This window comes from Crassostrea angulata, chromosome 8, assembly GCF_025612915.1.
Source record: "Crassostrea angulata isolate pt1a10 chromosome 8, ASM2561291v2, whole genome shotgun sequence".
NCBI classification, from domain to species: Eukaryota; Metazoa; Mollusca; class Bivalvia; order Ostreida; family Ostreidae; genus Magallana; species Magallana angulata.
Window position 1 is genome coordinate 28,766,277 of NC_069118.1, and position 21,414 is coordinate 28,787,690.

Genomic DNA, 21,414 nt, shown 5'->3' on the forward strand with positions numbered 1-21,414 from the left:
TAATCTGTTTGTATCAATCGATTCAGATGTATATCGTCATAGCTCAGCTAGTGGTTAAAGTATCAGGCTTGTGAATCGCAGGTCATGAGTTCGAATCCACCTGGGGCTTTTGTTCATGTTTACTGAATGACATTTTTGAAAATATCATTTTTTATCTAAAATTGTACATTTTCTCGCCTCTTTGATATATATAATTCTTATCCAACATTCTTTCTATCGTAATCAAGTAAATTTCTGCTGATTTGAGAAACTATTTCAAGGTGTAGTGAGGTACCTTAAATTGATGTTGTTCAATAGAAGGAACTCTCCACTGTAAGTGATTTTGGTCTTCAAAGATTGGTAGTGAACATGCAGGAGCTTTCCACAATCTAATTAAAACAGCGACATATCAAGTACAAGAGCGTGAAGAATCTAATTTTAATAAGATTGGAGCTCTCCACAGGAAATAAACTAGGTGTTCAAGATTTTTACTGAACATCCAGAAACAGTATAGCAGTATAGACTATTTGTTCAAGTGTTATTTTGAAAATTATATAGTCCCTTATCTATTGGTTCACAGCGAATCTGTTGAGGCTTATGTCTGTAATTATGTTACATATTTTAAATACATGGAAACCCATTCCAAGTTACATGCAAATACATTTACACAACATTTACTGATCTTCTTTACCACAGGAAAAACATCATCATGTAATACATGTATTCAATACATGTATTACATGATGATGTTTTTGCTGTGGTAAATAAGATAAGTATACAGTATTCTCACAAGTATTTTAAAGACCCATGTTTTTGCATGTGTAAATGAAAGTTATAAAAGTAAAGTACACATTATTGTACTTTAACAGGGAACTGAAATGTAAATAATAAACTGCAGGTCAAATGTGTATTTAGACTCTTGAAAGGTTAAAGCAATATGAGCTGCAATTTTCATGTTGAAATTTTGTTTACAAAAATGTTATTTTCAACTAAAATGACAAAAAATATCGAAGCTTTTTAATTTCTGTTAGCTGTATTTTTGTGGAAAAGGCCGGTTAGAAGCCTTTATTTGAGCAAAAGTGAATTTTTGTCGTCCTGTACAAAAATTGATCTGCTATATATTCCTTATAATAGAAATCTTTCCTCTGGCAGAACTTAATGACTTTTTCAAATCTTATCTATCATAAAAGTTTAAGTTACATTAGACTTATCATACTAGCAGGTTTTTGCAGCATAATAAAATTCTAAAAAATACAGCTCATATTCTTTAAGTTTAATATGGCTATGGTGACACAGATTTGCACAATACATTGCACTGTTTTACTCTTCATGACTGCAGACACTACTCTCAACATGTCAACAAACATGGGAAGAGAAAAGAAAATTATTCATAATCTTAAATTCTTTTCATTGCTTTCATATGCTTCAAAGTGTAGTACTTTTCATTCTTGCATGTACATGTAATATTGCTTTTTTAAAAACATCCAACTTCATCAAATAAGACCAGGGAAAATGATTTATGTTATGTATATATTTATAAACTCATTCTAGCTTGCCTAAAAACATTAAGAATGAAAGTTGGTGACCAAAATAGAAATCCCACTTAGAGGCAGACTCAGGATGTTGTTTAGGTCTTAGTGTATCCTACTTCACTTTTATGATTCATGTGGCTGAGTATTTGAGACTTTGTTGTTTCTCAGTCTTGGTGGCTGACCCGATGTTTTGATTGACTCATAGGTATCAGTGCTGCATGCAGTGGCAGTGCTTACCACAGCTAGGGTCCAGTCAGAGAGAGAGAGAGAGAGAGAGAGAGAGAGAGAGAGAGAGAGAGAGAGAGAGAGAGAGAGAGAGAGAAGGGGAGAGAGAGAGAGAGAAAGAGAGAGAGAGAGATTCCACATTGCAATATCCTCTTTAAGCTATTAGAAAAGAATTGACAAAAAGACTGAGATCTTCAAGTTGACAATTTTGCAAATTTGATACTTTAAAAATAGATAAATGCTTCTTTGCGTTATGGTTATTTACTTGGCAGCTCTTAAAATATGGTGTAATGGAACTTCATGATATTTATTTTTTCAGGTTATTTCAGCCAATGAGAATTACGAGAAAGAAATCACAGCTCTAAAAGAGAATAGACCCTTAGAGGATTCTGGGAAACAAAATGACCGGGCAGAGCTTGAGGGTCAGATCAGGCGGCTACAGGCTGAAAATGCAGCCCTGCAGAAAAAATGTTCAGGTATACATATTTGATAACAAATTACAAAATTTAGCAGCAAAACAAAAATGTATTGTATTGAGTATTAGAATAAATTAATTAGAAAACACATTTGAAGGAAATTGTAAATCATATTGTACATGTAATTTAATCTCCTTTTGCCTTTTTCGTTATTTTTTAAAATAAACAACGTAGATACAATCATGTACATGTAGATATACAACAAAAGACAAATTAAAAACCATAGTTGTAAAACTATTTTGTAAATTTATGAAATAAAATTGTTCAAATACAACTTCCAACAAATCTAAGATGATGTGGTTTTTTTGCATTAATGTTTGCATTAATGTAATTTAATCACAATATTTTAAAATACTGTAATTACATGCACATTTTCCTCCAACAGATTCCGGGGAGAAGGGTGAGGGTGATGAAGCAAAGGATACTACTGATGGAGCCCCCAATGTTAATGGTATAAGCTTTGCTATCAAACATTAAATATACAGTCTGATTACTCTATTCATGGGTATGATTATGTCTTTAATGAGTAATTTCTTTGAGCTGCTTTTGTTATGTTATTATAAATGAAAAATTGAATTTAGAAAATTTTAGGCTCATGTGTGTGTTTAGTGAATGCCAGTAGAGTGGAATACTGTTTCAGAGTTATGATTTTTTTTTTTTATTTGCTAGAGTTAAGTCTGAGTCTGGCCACAGAGAAAGAGGAGAATAAGTTATTACAGGAACAACTCTCTACCATGGAGGTAGTTACTATTATTAAAAGACTTGCAAGATGTAATCTTTGAATAAAATTTACAGATAAATTTAGAAGCTAGTTCTCTAACAATATGAGGATTCCTTTTGTATAAAGAAATGGTTTGTCTTGTAGAAATCCTTGAAAGAAAAAATCCAGGGCTTAGAGGAAGAGGTTGAAAAAAGTGCAGACAAACTGAAGAAAAAGCAAGAGAGGTAACTCCAAGACTTGTAAAATTCTACTGAAAATAACATGCATGAAACTTTTTTTTTGATATTTCAAAGGGAAATTTGATTTTGATTTTGTTTTGTATATTTTCAGTTACTTGCAACTACATGCTGAAAAAGAGGGTGTATTCACTGAGTATAGGTAAATATTTTTCAGTAAGAAAATAATTTTAAAGTTAACTTACATCCTGATGTTATCTAGTATTAAAAAATTGTCTCCAGCGAATTCATAGTGAAGAGATTTGGCAAAGATAAATAAAGGATGATGTTTTCAAGACACGGTATATAACTTTACTATTCCTGATTTAGAATTGATTTTTCTTTTACATTTACACTGGATGATTTCGTATTTAATTTACAGTAAGAAATTGGAAGATCTCCAAGGTGCAAGAGACAGGGACCAAAAATACTATACCGAACAGATAAATAAACTCCAGCAGGAATTAGAGAAAAGTAAAAAGGTATAAATCATCTCTATTACATTAGAATAAGTATGTACTGTTCAGAACAAATATGTAAATTACAGCAAAGACTAGAGAAAAGTCAAGAGCAAAATTATCAACACAAATTATAATAATGTTCATCCTTATTGTTGGCAAGTATTTCTTTTTGCAATTCTGCAGTTTGCAACAGATCATGAGAATATTGAAATGTAAATGGGGGAATATTTTACCATAGTTTCATATAGTTCACACCTATCAGAAAAATCAAAGCAAGATTTTAAATATCTGCAAGGTGTGCTTCTTGCAATTAATCTTGGATATTGATTCCTTGTGATTTATTAGAAATCCACAGTATTTTGGTGGATGGTAGATAAATTGTATTTCCTGTAATGATTTCAGTCCATGGTGGAGCTAGAAGAGGAAGTGGGTAAACAGAGAACCCAATCGGAACAGACCATTGCCTCTCTACAGCAACAGGTCTGTACAAGAATAGGTGGTCTCACCTCTTTAAAAAAAAATCTTACCTTTTATGTCTTTCTCACTCATTTTTGTGTGTGTGTTTGCAAATTCATTAGAGTAAAGGTTGATGATTATCTTAATGCATCTTTAAATGGTGTTAGGTTAAATGAAGATCAATTTGCAATTTCCTTTAATGTATATCTGATGATGAACATTTTATGTATTCAACTGTACTTTTCATAATTTATCACACCAATGATTTGTTCATAAAATGTCCCTATTCCTTCTACGATATATACATTGTACATGGTATATAACTTGTATGCTGTAGTTTCATCAAAATTCGTTCACTACCAATATTCTTGGATTTCATTGTTCAGTTGATCCTTGATATTAAATGTTCATTGAAGTGCAATATCATATAACTTATTGTATTGACAGGATCATTGGCCATTTCTTGAAGCTAAAATTCTCACTGAAAACTGAAAATATAAGTCCACAAATGTTAATGAATCACAGTGTATTAATATACTCTAGCACTGGTGAATATGATTTTTTTTTTATTTGTGTTGGGTAGGTGAGTGCAGCTAATATTGTGGAGAGTCAGCATGTGAAGGAACAGACAGACAGACTACAGCAGCAGATACAGCAGCTCCAGGGGCAGGTGCTGGGTCTGACCCAGGCCAGGGATGACCTCTCCGTGCAGCTACAGGTCAGAGAGAGAGAGAGAGAGAGAGAGAGAGAGAGAGAGAATCGTTTATAATTGTCTAGGGGCCAGGAGAGATAAAAAAAACTTGTATAGTTAAGTGGCCAGGAAAAAAGAAAGATGTTAAACAAATGTATATTGGCCAAGAGAGAAAAGTATAGAGAGATAAGGCAAGAGAGAACAAGAGCATTATAGGGTCTAAAGATAGAGAAAGTTTCTTTGTGTGTGTGTGAAGAGTTGTGATGAAATTTTCATATTTATTTTAACTTGCATATATCAAAAATTAATGGAGAATCTTTGAGTGACTTGTAGAATGTTGAGTTTTCAGCTCAATTTTCTTAATGTGTACTGTGTTTGTGATGCCATATGTATTATTATCATCATTATCAGAGAGTGTGATCTGATAGTTCTGTCTGCACTTTTACAGGCAAGTAAAACCGCTCAACAAGAAACCTCAGACCAACTCCTGGCCTTACAAAAAGAACGAGACAAGAGGATAGAAGAATGGCAGGAAATCAACAAAGTAAGTACCATAGTAGAAATATGTGACAAGTATCAAACTGATTCAATAAAAATAGAATTTATTTATTTCAAAATAATTATATTTAGAAAGAGATGTTTTGACATTGCTTTTAAGTTTAATATATAATCTCAATGACTTGTTTTGTCATGGTGATTCCACTTTTGATGGTTTGATGGTTTAACTTTTAGGCATGGTCCCTACAAATGGAGTCATGATCCCCCCCCCCCCCCCCCAAAAAAAAACAACAAAAAAACCAAAACAATTTGACAATATTAAGTATGTTAGATGTTTCTTTCTAATCAAGAAGCCTAAATATGCATGTACATTGCATGGTAGATTCAATGATCATTGAATTCAAATTCTTTAGCATCTTGCTAGAAACCTACAGTCAGTCAAAACAGTAAGGCCAAAAAACCTAGTGTTTAGGTACTGAGGCAGAGCTGCATCAGGTCAATTTAATGCCTCCTCATTGATTATTTGCATTGCTGTATTGAAAAGGGAAATAACTCAATTTTTGAAATTTTAAGTTTAAATTTTAAAAATGGAGTTACAGAATTCCCTTTGCAAATCTTGATCTGAAAAAAAATAAAAATATACCTGCCTGCCACATTATATTATTAAAGTCTAATTTTTTTTTTCATTAAACAAAATTCAATGTTTTCCTTTTGCAGGTTGCAGAGAAGAGGAAGACGATGTTAGACGAGCTGGCTAACACGTATCAGAGAGATAATGCAGGCTATCAAGAGAAGCTCCGCCTCCTACAGGAAGAGAACCAAGCTCACGTACAGGCTCTCCGAGAAGCCGCAGAGAGTGAAAAGGTCAGACAACTCAAGTTAACTGAAAAAATGCATGATTTATAATGCAGGGGTAAATCTACCTTTTGATTATGTCATCCAATGACATATTTTACCTTTTCTTCCTAATGTAGTTTTTACCAAAGTTTGTCTTTTAATACATTCATTTGTTTCATTAAGTCCAGTTCTCTTTTAAGTAATAATAAATAAAGGGTGTTTTTAAATAAGATGATATAAAAGAGAAGCAAAATAACTTTGTGTACAGAAACTTTATTGTGATGTACAATGTTTATCACCAATTTTCTGCTATCGAAAATAAAATTTGAATTGTTTTAATCATAATGGTTACCAGTAAATTGCTGTAGAAGAGATACGGGTACAACAAATGTGTGTAAAAAATTTGTTAATTTGTTTCAACTTCATGGCTGCAATGTTTGCATCACATTAGTATGGTATGTGGGTATCAAGCAATATTTATCTCCTTACAGACTAGAAATACAGAGCTTGATAAAATCAAGCGGGAACTGGAGGAGGTGAAGAAAGACAAACTGTCTCTGGAGGAGGCCAAGTCCTGGCTGGAGCGCCGCCTCAAGGAGACCGAGGTACACGGACGGGGGTTATACTGTTAAATCATTAATTCTCATGGGGGCAACAAGTTTACATCCCTCAATAGAGTCTTTACTCATTTTAAATTGAAAAAATACTACTGAATTATGTCTCCATGTACTTTAAAAAAATAGGATATTAACAAAAATTGGCACCCTCAAATTTGAATGAATCTAGAAAATAAAAAGTTCTCATGGGTAGCATACTACATGGAAACATTTATATGCATTTGTAGTCAGTTTTCCTAGAATCTGATTTTTTCCTCAGGTTCATGGGAATGTCATTTTCTGAATTTACTGCATGAAAAAATGAATTAAGTCTTTGATTTATTTATGATTTGTTAAAAAAAGAAATTCCTAGACGAGAGCTGTGAAATTTGTAAATATTGAGCGGTGAATATTTATCAAAATGTTTTCTCTAACTCACAGGAGTCTTTACAAAATCACTTATCAGAGAATGAGAAGAAAACAGAACAACTGAAACAAGACCATGAGGAGATGGTGGAAAAACTTACTGTAGAGCATTCTAAAAAAATGCAAGAAATGTCAAATGAACATAAAGCCAAAATTCAGGTAAGTTTTATTTATATGTATTATTTAGAATCTTAGAAAAAAATACCCAGGGCTATAGTGTCTTGTTCATATGAAAGTATATATTAGATACATGTGCCATGTATGTAAGTAATAGACTTAGTATATGGGGGATTGGTGAGTTCAGTCATACATGTATAATACATGTAGATCTTGTAGTCAAATGGTTTTTATTGTAAACAAAATGCATCAGCTTGAAAATTTGAATGACAATTGGTGCATTAATATTAACAAGCTTAATATCAGATAAAAGATTTTTTCTACTTGAGTATTACTTTTATAAATAATGACTTAATAGTAGTCTATTAATACACAGAAATTTCATATACATGTGTTCATTTTGTTTTTAATCAGGAGTGCTGTGATATTGAAGAATCTCTCAGACAGGAACTAGCAGCAAGTCAAGGGGAAGTCTCCAAACTTAAACAGGTACCGAGTGTTTAAGGTCAATTGACCATCTAGAAAGAAAGATAACTCCTCGTTTTTTAATTTCTCTTTAAAAGGGGACTTGTGTATTTCACAGGAGTTGGATTTGTATGGTAAAATCAACTTTACGTTTAAAAAATTGTATATGAGTAAATAGAGGAATGATATTTTGAAACATATACATAATGTATGAATCGATTACAAAATATTAAAAAAGAATGTTTGATATTAAAGTTGCTTTAGCAGCAAACAATTTTTTAGGTTCATGCAAGTTATATATAATAATTATGTATAATTGTCACATGCTCCAAACTATTTGATTTCTTAGATAATTTTGGACTGATGCAGAATAAGTATCTAAAATAAATTAAATGCTCCAATGTCATATAATCTTTGCAGGAAATCAAAGATGGTACGGAAGATAAAAAGTTGCATGAGAAGAAGGGACAGACTATGGTCAGCCATTATTTTTTTAGTGTTTGTCATTAATTAAATGAATATGTTTAAACATTAAGATATGGACTTCTTTTAAAAGACCCATCTGTTCACAAATTGAAATAATGAACATTTTTTACCAAAAAGGATGGGTTAGTGTTCCCATAAATGAGATGTTTTGTTAAAAAATGCTTTAGATATTAATCAATCTTAATTTTTACCAAATGGAATCCTCTATTTTACAAACAAGTTTTAAAGTTGTTGACATAAAATTTTGATTGATATGTTTTATAATCTAGCTACACATGTACATTGTACTTCCTTTGTTTTAAAACTAGATGAAAGATCTGAAGAGACAGCTAGTGTCGGAGAGACGGAGAGCTGAGAAATTACAGGATCGCCTTCAGGAAGTACTGTCAGACAGCCGCAATACATGTACCAAAAGTAGGTCAAGAGGATTTCAATGTCAAACTATAGTCATTTGGTACTATGACCATTTTGTACCCAAAGATATTTCATACCAAAATGGCCATAATGATTCATTTGTTATCTGAACCATAAAAATCTGTATTTGCACCATTAGTATATACTAGGCAATTTGATTAAATATTCTCTTAAATATCTTTGTGCATGTAGATCCAAAAATATGTTTTATTGTAAGTTTTTATTTTTCATTACCAGGTGTTGAGGATTTATTGGCTGGAAACGATGGCAATGAATCTCTGGACAGAAGGTCTGTATCATATTGTTGTACTCTGTGTTGTACTCATATTCATATTTATATGACATATGATCTGAAACTCAACTTTTGGCTTGGAGAAAGATATCATTGTAATTTTTTGAATTAATCAATAATTTTGAAAAGATGCATTTAAACTATGCAAGTTAGAGTTGGATGATCCTCAAAGTCAGTTGGTGGTTAAAGACAGAAAAACTTTCAAAAAATGAAAAAGATTGATGATCAAATCAACATCTTGACCATATTCTTGTTTCTCTTTGCACTACAAATAGTATGCTATATTGAAAAGATTGGAATGTTCTGGAAATGTTGGAATAAAACGTTGTGGTTTTTTTCCTCCATTAGCTCTCTTTCCTCATGGAGTGCTGCCAACAGTAATGTCAGGGACAACAGTATCTTGAGCTCGCCACAGGTTTGACAGTTTGACTTTGCATATAATAACGTCTGTTGCTCTACATAGAACAAGAAATGTGTATTATACTGCACTACCTCTTTAAGTGATACGTTTTAAATGTCTGATAATTTGATTTTTTTTTTTACCTCACCTAAGTGATACTTTCATCAAGCATTTACATTGACTGTCATATTATTTTTTAAGGATTTTCCCAGATGTACATGTATGTTTGACTTGATGTCAATGACAAATTTTTCCCTAAAAGGCAGAAGATGAAAGCTTTTAACTTGAGAGTCTTTTATTCCCTGTTAGAGCCCTGACAAGTCTTTCGGAGCGGATGCCACGGAGCTGGACCAGGAACACAGCGAGTTATTGGCCAGGCTGACAGACATTCAGCAGGAGAAGTGGTATCTGGAGGAAAAGGTTTGTGGGAGAGAAAAAAGTGGGAGGGATGAAAGGTGGAGAGAAGGGTGTCAATGTTAAATACAATAAAAGCTGAAATTTTCACGGGGGATAGAAAATTTCACTAATTTGTGGTCTGAAATGGTTTCATAGGGATTTAACTTCTTTGTATCAGACTGCATTTTAGCATATAACTATGCATTGTTTGAGAATAGATTTTGTTGATGAATATTGGCAAAGAAATTAAAGAAATTAATAAATTCCGAATATCAGGTTAACATGTTCTATAACAGTATTCAGAACTTTTAAGATTGTCATCAACATCATTTCATTTTTGGTTGTCTCAAAGTCAAACATTCATACAATATATTTGGTCAAATTATTTAAAAGATAAAACTCTGATTAGACAAAGGCCCTAGATAAGTTACCTCTCGTGTTTCAACTATCAACTCATTCAGAAAGTTTTTAAACATTATACTGTAGACCAACTTTTATTCGTGAGTGAGAAATTTTCGCGAAGTACACAAGAGCCTCGTCGTCGCGAATATTTCTCGCCGTGAATCATCCCTTGTCATGTGTTTGTAATAACAAAACAGGTCTGTATAAGGCTTACTCGCGAAAATTAGTCGTCGCAAAACAGTTTGTATCCAGTTAATCGTGAAAAAATGTTGTCGCGAATAAAAGTTGGTTTACATTAACTTATTTACTAGAGAGAAAAACTGGTGTAGATTTAGCTACTGTTGAGTTTTGCTTGCATGGCATTAGGTGAGGCATCTAGAGAACAGCACTGCAGCAATGGCCGACGATTTGATACAGAAGAGTCAGATCATTCAACACTACGTCATGGAGCAAAGGAGAGGTACAGAATACTGTAAAATATGTATACACGTAGTATGCTTGCAGTAAATATCTGCAAGATATATGAGTAAACTTTGATTGCAATTTCTATCATTTCAGATCATCTATTGTATATAGTGAAATTTAGATATAAATACTTGCTCATAAAAGTTATTGGTCATGGATTACTGTAATCAATCATCAACTGTTCCTGAAAAACAATGATGTGTATAAAATCTGGTTTACCTTATGTCATTCTTTTTTGGGGCCTTAATTTAGTGTGTTATCATAAATAAAGACCGTATTTCATTACTTATGATAATTTATTTGGAATGTTTATTCATGGATATGGAGCAAATATTAATGATTCCACAGAATCAAAATGCAAAGTGTTGGTTTTAAGATAGTATATATACCAATATAAATATATAAATTATATATATGCTTTGAAATATGAAGTTTCCTACAATTCTTTACATGATAGAGGAAAATGTTGACCTCTTTGGCAAGATAACTCATCTTTTGTAATGTCCTTCATGCAGTTTTCTAGAGCCTTTGTACTGTTCTGAGGGTAAAGATGGTAAAGAATTCCGAGGCTTTATAACTTGTAGGCTTTTATTACGTCCAAAGCCAAATGTCTAAATTAGTGTTAATGTCACAGAACCTGGGGATTCCTTTGACACTGTGAGAGATCCAGTGTGGATTTTCTTGGGATCAATCACACTGAATTTCTGTCAGCCTCCATTTGTCAAAGACTTGTACAGATTATGTAGGATTCAGTATTCTATATTACCTTCTGTCTATCTTTTTAGCTCACCTGAGCTGAAAGCTCAAGTGAGCTATTCTGATCACTTTTTGTCCGTCGTCCGTCCGTCCGTCCGTCCGTCTGTCCGTCTGTCTGTCCGTCTGTAAACATTTTACATTTTGAACTTCTTCTCTAAAACCGCTTATCCAATTTCAACCAAATTTGGCACAAAGCATCCTTATGGGAGGGCGAATATAAATTGCAGAAATAAAAGTCTGATCTGTATTCAAAGCGGAGAAAACCTTGAAACTGTAGAAAAAGGGGGGTGCATTTTTAAAAATCTTCTTCTCAAGAACTACTTATTCCAATTCAACGTAGTTTAGCATAAATTATCCTTATGGGAAGGAAAATATAAATTGCAAAAATTAAGGTCTAATTCTGTTTCAAATCTGAGTTATTACGAAAATAATGATAAAGGAAAGGCGTGTTTCAATCAGTTTAATAGCCTCGGATTCGGCATCCGGTAAAATGGGTAGACAAGACTTGGCCTGGGCAAAACAAAAGATAAGCAGTTATTAATCTGCCAATCTCATTAAAATCTCAGGATATTTGATGGACCAGTATATTTGTATTTGCTGTAAATATTGCTGCAAAATAATGCGTATTTGGAATTGACGATTGCCGATCTGCCCCGGCTTTTATTTTGCCACGGCCCGGTTTTGCTTACCCATTTTACCAAGACTCGTATTCCATACTTCTAAAACGAGGTTCTTTGTTTAAAGCAGCCATGACATTATACGAAAAAGGGTCGATCTGACTATGATGAATTTGCTTGTTGTGCAACAGTTCGCGTATGAAGGGAAATTTTTGAAACATGAAAAATATATTGGTGCCGATTTTGTGAAGTAAATTGAGGCTAAATATTTCAATGCGTTGACAGTTTTCACACATGACGTTGATGTTAGCTTGTTCTAATTTTCGTTTCGTTTTCATTATTTATGCTTTGTAACCTGGAAACTGTCGTCTGTATTTCGTGATTTTTACGTATCAAATCAAACAGAGACTTCGGTAAATCAAACAGTTACGTTAACTGTTTACCTGCGCAAATTAAGCAAAATCTGATGTAGGAGTACTGAAATACAATTCATTCTATCGGTAATTCGGCATTATTTTTTGCGTAATGGTAGATTATTGCAATAGGTTTTTGTTGAGATGCTCGGCATTTTCTCTAGTTTATTCAGTTTAAATAGAGTTTGATATCGCTTACGGAAATATGTAGGTATATACATGTATAGATATATGATTCATTTCGAAAAAATAAATTGTGTTCATTATTTGTTATACATGTAGTGCATGTTTCTTGTGTTTAATTGTTAACAATTTCTATTTACTAACCATTTTTGAGTGTTTGCTTCGAATTATAAGCAAGATACAGAGATTTGCTAACAATTCTATGTTTGTACACAGATCTTAAAAGCTAAAGATTAAATCAAAGTACTGATAGTACTGAAAAGCGCTAACCCAGCTTCTGTATGTATATAACATATATGTATATAGCATTTCAGCTTCTGTATACGCACTATATTTCCTCATCACTGCATGACAGTCCCTGCAATGATGTATGTAAGCCCCGTACATTAATTTCACAATAACCCGTAAATTAGATTCACAATAGCCCGTGCAATTATGTGCATAAACCCCTGAAACTGGTTCCCTAACCAGTTTAAATGATGTATACTTTTGCTTAGAGGGGGCGGTTATTCGATGCACCGGAAGTTGAAGTCTAACGACAATAAAGGACTGAGCTATGCTTAGCGCTTTAAAAAGTAAAAAAAATTGTCAATATTTATTACGAAAATTTTCAAAATCTGTTCTTCCAGAAACCAACTTATCGAATTGTAAACTTAAAGGCCGAGAGTGACCTAGAAAATTTTACACCCCTACAGCAATTAAGCCGATATGGCAAGAGGGGCAGGGCTTACTCAGAAGCAGTTTAAATTTAGAACTTGTTATCAGCATTGCTTGCATCCTACACGTGCTCCTTTGTAGCAGACGAAACTGATAAGATTTCAGTGCAGTGATTGTTTAATACACTCTACAATTATACATATTATTTTAAAGAGAAAACAAAGACTTTTAAAGTTTGTTAATTTTTAAATACACAGAGCTCTCAGGACACACATTTTAATATAGAACAGCCATTTGTCTCTTCCATATCCCCTCTCTATAATGATATATTGGGGCCTTATAAACCTTTTTTCCCTTTCTACTGCGTGGTGCATTTGGTCTCACTGGATTCCAAACGGAAGTAAAGGCTCTGTCCACATTTTCATTCCAGTGACAGACAGCCAGAAATGATCTTGTTCTGTAGGCTTGGTCACCGAATGCTATCCTTTTATCTTGGAACATATTCATAGTGTTATTAAAACTTTCTACATAGTAGGTGTCCTTAGCTAAAACATAATCCTCTGGATATTTGTAGAGGTTGGAACCTGTTATGACACCTAGCAGTAATTTTTCTGAGAATTTGTCTGCAATGACCAGTCTTGATGGTTCGTAATTTTTGTCCTTCTTACATCTCGAAGAATGATGACACTCAGAATGGTTATTTTTGTAGTGTTCAACTATGTTCACTAAGAGCTTTTTCAGTTTTTCTGGATTTTGCTCACAGTTTCTTAGTGCCCAGTGGCAGTGGGTTGCAACAGGTTCTATTTTGTCGTAAAGGTGTTCAGACCAATTTTTACCTTTTAAATACGCTGGTCCACTTGAAATTTTTTTCATTTTTTCTTTGATTGGTTTCACTCCGTGCCAGGAATCGTTTTGATTAACAGGGCCTCGCAAATCTTTGACAAATTTGTTAATGGATAGGTTTCTGTCATGAATGTGGACGTTAATGGCTATTCCTTGATCTTCTAGATATTTATAAATTCTCTCTGTTCCAATTTTTTCATGTCTCTGTGAGACGATGTCATCTTGTTTGGTCACATTTTCACACTTGATGACTCTGTGTGTCTTTTCACCAATTGCAACCACACTTGAATCTTTTGCGTTTTTACGCCATCCATGTCGGGCATCGGTCATTATGGTGATTCCATCCTCATCCTCACCTTGACATCCTACTTCTCCCCACAGAGCTAGGTCAATGCTTTCCTTATATTCTTCTTCTATTTCAGTGTTGATACTTTGCATACACTTATCTCTATTCTTTTGGTGTATAATGCCAATTTTTGCTCCTTTGACAAATCTGGTATAATGAACGGGTAACATACCACTGCAAGCAAAGCCATGCATCACTCTTCTGTTCACAAGGTATTCATTATTAGGAAGGTAGGGTGAAGAGGACCAAAGCAAACTGTGAGTTTTGTTGGAACTGCAGTTGAATCTCACTGCTGCAACATGTCCTTTTTCATTCACTTTTTTACAGACAAGACTCCCATCACAAACTTTGGCGTGATTTTCCACAACTTTCACTAAACGTTTAAGTGACGTTTCAGCTGTCAAAAATATTTTCTGTTCAGACCCCTTTGCTGGAACTTGGATATAGGTGTTAAAATCCAGTGGTTCGTGGTGTGCTTCATTTCTTATTTCAAACTTCTCCAAAAATAGTTTCAATGATTTTTCAATAATATCCGCATTATATACAGGATGATCTAATTGCCTGACTAATACTTCTCGAACATCATTGAGTAGTCCAAGTATCAAAGTTTTCCTTTCTTCATCTCCAGGAATGGATATTTTAAATGATGGTGGTCGTTTTTTCGTAGTAGCTTCCATGCTCAGAACTTTACAGAGAGAAAAAAATTCATGTAATGTTGTGTTTCGGGACCATTATGGAATGTTCCAATTCAACGGACAAGGGGTCAGATTATAAACTTATATTTTTTTGTGGAATCTTTTAAGTGTTTTTCAAGGCCATAAATTGATTTGTTTAATATCAGATTAGAATTTCCCTTCAAATTTTGTTTTTCAGTAGGAAAACAGAAATAATCACTGGTTTTTCAAATTGATACATGTAAATGTCCCTGGATCATATAATGAAATAGCCCAAAACTGACATCAGTGCGGGAAATCTCTCTCAGGAACTGATGAGGTCCAGACAGGGGTACTTAAATTTCAATGGATACTTCTACTTTCTACTTTTCAGCAGGTATCTCTTAATATTTAGAATATTTTTCAATATTTCTGATCAATGTCAAAGTGTAAATTTTGATTCCATTTATTTGAAAAATGAGATAAATGTACCAAGTCACAAACCTTGCTGCGCCCCTCTGACATTTGAGGGACATAGAGGTGTAATGAAGTATTTTCTAAATTTTGCATCAAATTGATAAATCTTCATTTGCAAAAAAAATAAAGATCAAAATATTTACGTTGTACCTATTTAATTTATGAAATAAAATAAATTTAATTATATTTTCTCTTCATTTTTGTTGGTATTACAATGTGTATGAGTATAAACCTCAATCTCAATCTCAGTAAGGCATCTGCACCAGCAAAAGCTGCTAATGGGCATTAAATCACATTGGTTTGGCATTTACCCGCCAAATGTCCTATCTCAACTCTTGAAATTGACATATGGAATGGAAATAAGAAAATGACACAGGCAAAAGAAATAACTTTACAATTAAGTGATGACCAATTGGATAATTTAAGAGGTGTTTTCTATCATTTTGGTTGGGATTTTGATAGTGTGGTTGTTAATGAGAACAGTTCATCTGTGGATGCTGAAACACAAACAACAGCAATATGTAAACCTGATGAAGTATCTGATAACACTGAGGAAAACCATGAAGATTATGAACCTTTTAGAATTCAACAAGACGAGAACTTCGATGAGTGCCCGCACTGCTTTTGCAAACCATGCATTACTGATGTAGTAAACAAACAACTTTGGTGGGAAGATGAACCCCATCCAGGTCATGCACGTAATAAAAATTTACGTAAAGAAACGTACAAAAGGTTTTGGACTATGATGTACCATCGGAATGTTTGGAACCATCCTAATTACATTCAGAAAAAAATGAGCGCACTTCAGAGAGACCTAGATATAGAAACTTTGTATATCATCGTAGAGACATCATGCCAAATTGTGTTTTAAAATGTGTCAGAGGTTGGTTTCCAAATCCAGAAAATGTGACCTACATGGGCCACCTTTGGGAGTGAAGAATAATCAAGTTCAAAGTGATTATTTATATGCCTGCATTAATGTTTTTAAATGTGCTCAAAGGAAGTGTAAATTAATTGTTTTAATTTTGAATGCTTAAAGCATTCTCACATTAAAATATTAAAAGTTGTGTTACAAAATCAAATTAAGTTCACAATTTTACTTCATTGAGGTCAACTTTATTATCAATCACCCCTATGTTGGTTTCAGCTGCACATGGTTTGTGGGGAGTCCCTCCCGCCAAATGTCAATAAATCAGATACCAAGTCTGGGAACTTGTGAAAGAGGTTCCATAGAGGTTTATGTTATTTACCTCATTTATTTACTCTGAAGTTTTTAAACTTTTGCATAGAAATATTTTCTTTATCCAATTTTTTTTAGTAGTTTGTTTAATAATACACGATATAACTATTTTATGATTGTTGTACATGCAATAGTTGCATGTTTATATAACGAGTTTCCTTTTGAATTGCCTCGGTCCCGATAAAGTTCCCTCCAAAATGAAATTATGGCGGAAAAACATCGAAAGGAGTAATTAACATGGAGGATATTTAAGCAATTACAAAGATATCAACATTTTGATTGGAATATAGAAGAAATGCTGATTAACCAACAAAAGTAATGACTCGCAAGAAAAGTTTGAAGAAATATTTCAGTCATTCCAAGACAGGTCGCGGCTCTGGAATGTTGAGGAATATGTTACGTCTCCATTATTTACACAGACCCAGCATTACAAATCTGGACGATGCTGTGCCACAGATGGGTTTTTATGATACTAATATAAATTTTACCCAAGTTAAAGACTGAGTGCCTATATCATTTGCAGTGATGGGATGGTCCACTATTTATACGAAGATTATGACCTGATAATCCAAAATAATGTGCCGTGCATAGATCATCTATTACTGGAAGTAATCCCAGTGTTTTTGAAAACGATTTTATTCTAAATTATGTGATTTATACGCAGTCAATTGTTTGTCTGTGAATGTTAACAAAGGCCGGCTTTTATATAGTTCAGAGAGAAACTTGATACTATCAGTATGGGAGTAAATCCGCGGGGATAACTATCATTGGAGCATGTGTATGTTCCTCGTGTTCTCTTTATTTATGATCAGCAGAGTGATATCATAGCAATAAACCAATAAAACGGATTATCTTGTGTTACATGTATTTAGTTTTAAGGTAAGACATGCTGTCAGCCATTTTTATGCGTCTATAGCAATGAGCATTTCCGGTAGAAATGTAAACATAATGCCGGTTCTCGAATCTGTCAATCATTCTCAGGAAATTTGAATTTCTTGATCACTTCATAATTTTAAATGAAAATTTCAGAAGAAATATAATATCAATAATTGATTTTTTTCTACCAAAAGATGCCTTTCAGTGGACTTTAGCTCTGTAGCAAAATTTATTTATTGCTTTTTGTTGATTAAAGTTTAAATTCAAGAATGTCTTCTCTGAAGTGAAAGGTGGCAAGAAAATTGAAATTTCCTCCATTTTCGTGATTGGCTGCTATTTATACCCAAGGTCCGGTCTTTAACCTTTTTAGCTCACCTGAGAATGGGGCCACAATTGGGGGTCGAAGTTTAACAAATGAATATATAGAGTAAATCTTTAGAAATCCTCTTCTCAGAAACTAATCGGCCAGGAAAGCTGAAACTTGTGTGGAAGCATCCTCAGGTAGTGTAGATTCAAAGATGTGAAAATCATGACCCCTGGGGATAGGGTGGGGCCACAATGGAGGGTCGAAGTTTAACATATGAATATAAAAAGTAAATCTTTAAAAATCTTCTTCTCAGAAACTAATTGGCCAGGAAAGCTGACACTTGTGTGGATGCATCCTTATGTAGTGAAGATTCAAATTTGTGAAAATCATGACCCCCGGGGGTAGGTTTGGGCCACAATGGGAGATCGACGTTTTACATAGGAATATACACAGTTAATCTTTAAAAATCTTCTTCTCAGAAACTAATCAGCCAGGAAAGCTGACACTTGTGTGGATGCATCCTCAGGTAGTGTAAATTCAAAGTTGTAAAAATCATGACCTCCGGGGGTAGGGTTGGGCCACAATGGGGGATCGAAGTTTATCATAGGAATATATACAGTAAATCTTTAAAAATCTTCTTCTCAGTAACTAGTTCGAAGGCAAAGCTAAAACTTGTGTGGAAGCATCCTCAGGTAGTGAAGATTCAAAGTTGTGAAAATCATGACCCCTGGGGGTAGGTTGGGGCCACAATGGGGGATTGAAGTTAAACATATGATTATATACAGTAAATCTTTAAAAATCTTCTTCTCAGAAACTAATTAGCCAGGAAAGCTAAAACTTGTGTGGAAGCATCCTCAGTTAGTGTAGATTCAAATTTGTGAAAAGCATGACCCCTGGGGGTAGGTTTGGGCCACAATGGGAGGTCGATGTTTTACATAGGAATAAACAGAGTCATCTTTAAAAATCTTCTTCTCAGAAACTAATCAGCCAGGAAAGCTGGAACTTGTGTGAAAGCATCCTCAGGTAGTGTAGATTCAAAGTTGTGAAAATAATGATCCCCAGGGGTAGGGTGGGGCAACAATGGGGGGGGGGGTCAAAGTTTAACAAAGGAATTTATAGGGTAAATCTTTAAAAATCTTCTCAGAAACTAATCAGCCAGATGATTCTTTATAATTGTTAAGACTTTGGCCCCAGGACAATTCTTTGGCCTCACGAGAAGGTTGAGAGTTTACTGTACGTTTATATCCCATATATAAACTATTGTTAGGGATCTTTTTGAGAACTGCAATACTCAACACATGATATGACTATAAAATCATCCTGTTAGAAAAGGGACTAATGATTATAAACATAAGAATATCCAGGGGAAAATAGATTTTATTTATACAGGATTTACATGAATTATTGTATATTGTCCAGATAGTTTGTATTATGACTCTATTGAGCTGATTTTATCATACCTATTGTTCCTCAGGTGAGCGATGTGGCCCATGGGCCTCTTGTTTTGTTTTACTGGAGATTTAATATAGTAATTGATGTGATATATTTACATTATCTATGACTGTCAGTTTGTGACAGTTGATGAAAACAAAGAAATTAAAAAAAAACCAAAAAAAAAAAAACCAAAGAAATAACAAAATCACGATATGAAATAATAAAAAATAATTCTAGACGTCTGAAAATAAATAAATTTCTTTTGACGTAATGATGACATAATCAGTTAGCAACATTATTTGAATTATATTAATTGATTAAATGAAGAAAAAATCACTATGAAAAATCAAATATTGAAATATATGAAAATTAAAAGAACATAATTTTTCTTTGGTAAAGATAATTATATAGGAGATAAAAGGCATTTAGAAAAAGAACCCAAAGCAAACCACCATTAGCTGTTTGTGAAGTTTTTTCTCTGATGAATGGGAAAAGAACCCCTGAAAAGCCATTTTAAACCTGACATGTTGCAATTTGTTATTTTGTCTTCTAGAAACCAAACAACCAGTGCAGGAAGACAAATTAACTCTTAAAAAAGTGATAGACCTAGTGAACAAACATGACGATCAAAATCTGAAGGAGATGAATCGAAAACTGCAGAATGTCCTGGAAGAGACACTTACCAAAAACATGCATCTACAAGAGGTAAGGTTGTTATCCAAGATTTACAATCGCGCACAATTTCTTTTGATTCAAGTGTAATTGTATTTTTCTCAAAATCTCTCTTTCTTTTTCTCTCCTTCTGTTTCCTCTATGATTTTTTTTATCCAACATGTTTGGAGAATTTCCTAGAATATAAGTTTCCTTTCAAGATATTTGGCTATGAAATAGCCCAATTTTCGTATTTACCTCCTCTGCTTTATAATTAATGAAAATCAGATCAAGTTTGCAGTGTGCACGTGAAGTACATCCATTGAAAATGTGCATTTGCTTATTGGTACAGATTTTTCCCCCTCTAGTTTATTAATCGGTCATTTTAACGCACTTTCATTTTTTATGATATTTGTCAACTTAAATGTTTACTATTTCTTTTTCATACAGTAAGTTGTAAATACATGTAGAACGCAACCGCTTTCATTGGCTAATATATGTGAAGTGATCACAGTATGACAGAGTTATGAAAACTATAGTATAGTATTAAATTGTTATTACTGTTTCACAAAAATAAGAATTGGAAGGAATATTGTTTGAAAGAATTCAATATTAATTAGGAAATAACATATTGAAAGATGAATAAGTATATATATGTACTACTCTCAGTGAGGCATCATAACGCATTTTCTCTGTTTTTGCTGTTGTTAAATGGAGGGTACATTTCAATAAATTATAAAGCATGCATGTCAGGATTGGGACCAAGAAATAAGTGTATAACATCATCAGAAGAGTAAATGGTTCGTTCAGCGATCATCAATTGATAATTCTGGAGCCCTTGTTAGAATCACATTCAAGCTGTCCAAAAGTTTCCTGCCATTAAAACATTTCCCGAAATCACGGAACGTTTGCTAGAGTTCAGAATTCTTGGAACAGAGAAGAAATTGCTGTTGTGGGAAGTTCATAAGTGGATTTTGGTAATGAGAAATGCTTCATTGCAGAAGTCGAATTCTCTAATGTGAAAAGCGCGGGAATCGATAGCAGGCGACCAACGCACGTGATACTTTGGTCAAATTCATCCATCAGCGGTGAGAATCTTATCTGTCAGTCAGACAGCATCCTTAAGACCTTTAAAGCTTCCCGTTATGACTATCACTGCTAATTGTGTCCGGAAACGACCGGAGCTTACGGCGGAAGCACATTGTTGCGGCCGTCTGCCAATCTTAAACAACTCCCTGTCATGTGCCTTTATTTAGACTCCCTAAGATCTATTTTATAGCTGCCGGTTTTCGATAATGTTTATGTAAAAGTACGCAGAATAGATATAGGTTCCCTTTTTAGGGTTTGAATTTTAAAAAAATAAAATTGAATCCTTACGTTTGCTCTATAGACTTGCGCGTTTGGTCGTCTC

At 33.7% G+C, this 21,414-nt stretch overlaps 1 protein-coding gene across 1 annotated transcript in view; it reads left to right on the forward strand.

Moving 5' to 3' along the window:
* The window catches only part of LOC128158558 (GRIP1-associated protein 1-like), a 33,040-nt gene that overhangs the window by 3,492 nt on the left and 8,134 nt on the right, over nucleotides 1-21,414 (forward strand). Inside the window, exons 6-25 of the mRNA XM_052821437.1 lie at nucleotides 2,056-2,212; nucleotides 2,598-2,663; nucleotides 2,882-2,952; nucleotides 3,078-3,157; nucleotides 3,264-3,311; nucleotides 3,531-3,630; nucleotides 4,012-4,089; nucleotides 4,649-4,783; nucleotides 5,205-5,300; nucleotides 5,972-6,118; nucleotides 6,583-6,696; nucleotides 7,129-7,272; nucleotides 7,645-7,719; nucleotides 8,116-8,172; nucleotides 8,490-8,595; nucleotides 8,833-8,884; nucleotides 9,236-9,302; nucleotides 9,597-9,707; nucleotides 10,452-10,545; nucleotides 19,906-20,057. Of these exons, the coding sequence (XP_052677397.1) occupies nucleotides 2,056-2,212; nucleotides 2,598-2,663; nucleotides 2,882-2,952; nucleotides 3,078-3,157; nucleotides 3,264-3,311; nucleotides 3,531-3,630; nucleotides 4,012-4,089; nucleotides 4,649-4,783; nucleotides 5,205-5,300; nucleotides 5,972-6,118; nucleotides 6,583-6,696; nucleotides 7,129-7,272; nucleotides 7,645-7,719; nucleotides 8,116-8,172; nucleotides 8,490-8,595; nucleotides 8,833-8,884; nucleotides 9,236-9,302; nucleotides 9,597-9,707; nucleotides 10,452-10,545; nucleotides 19,906-20,057 (1,950 nt within the window). The remainder of the gene's footprint in view (nucleotides 1-2,055; nucleotides 2,213-2,597; nucleotides 2,664-2,881; nucleotides 2,953-3,077; nucleotides 3,158-3,263; nucleotides 3,312-3,530; nucleotides 3,631-4,011; nucleotides 4,090-4,648; nucleotides 4,784-5,204; nucleotides 5,301-5,971; nucleotides 6,119-6,582; nucleotides 6,697-7,128; nucleotides 7,273-7,644; nucleotides 7,720-8,115; nucleotides 8,173-8,489; nucleotides 8,596-8,832; nucleotides 8,885-9,235; nucleotides 9,303-9,596; nucleotides 9,708-10,451; nucleotides 10,546-19,905; nucleotides 20,058-21,414) is intronic.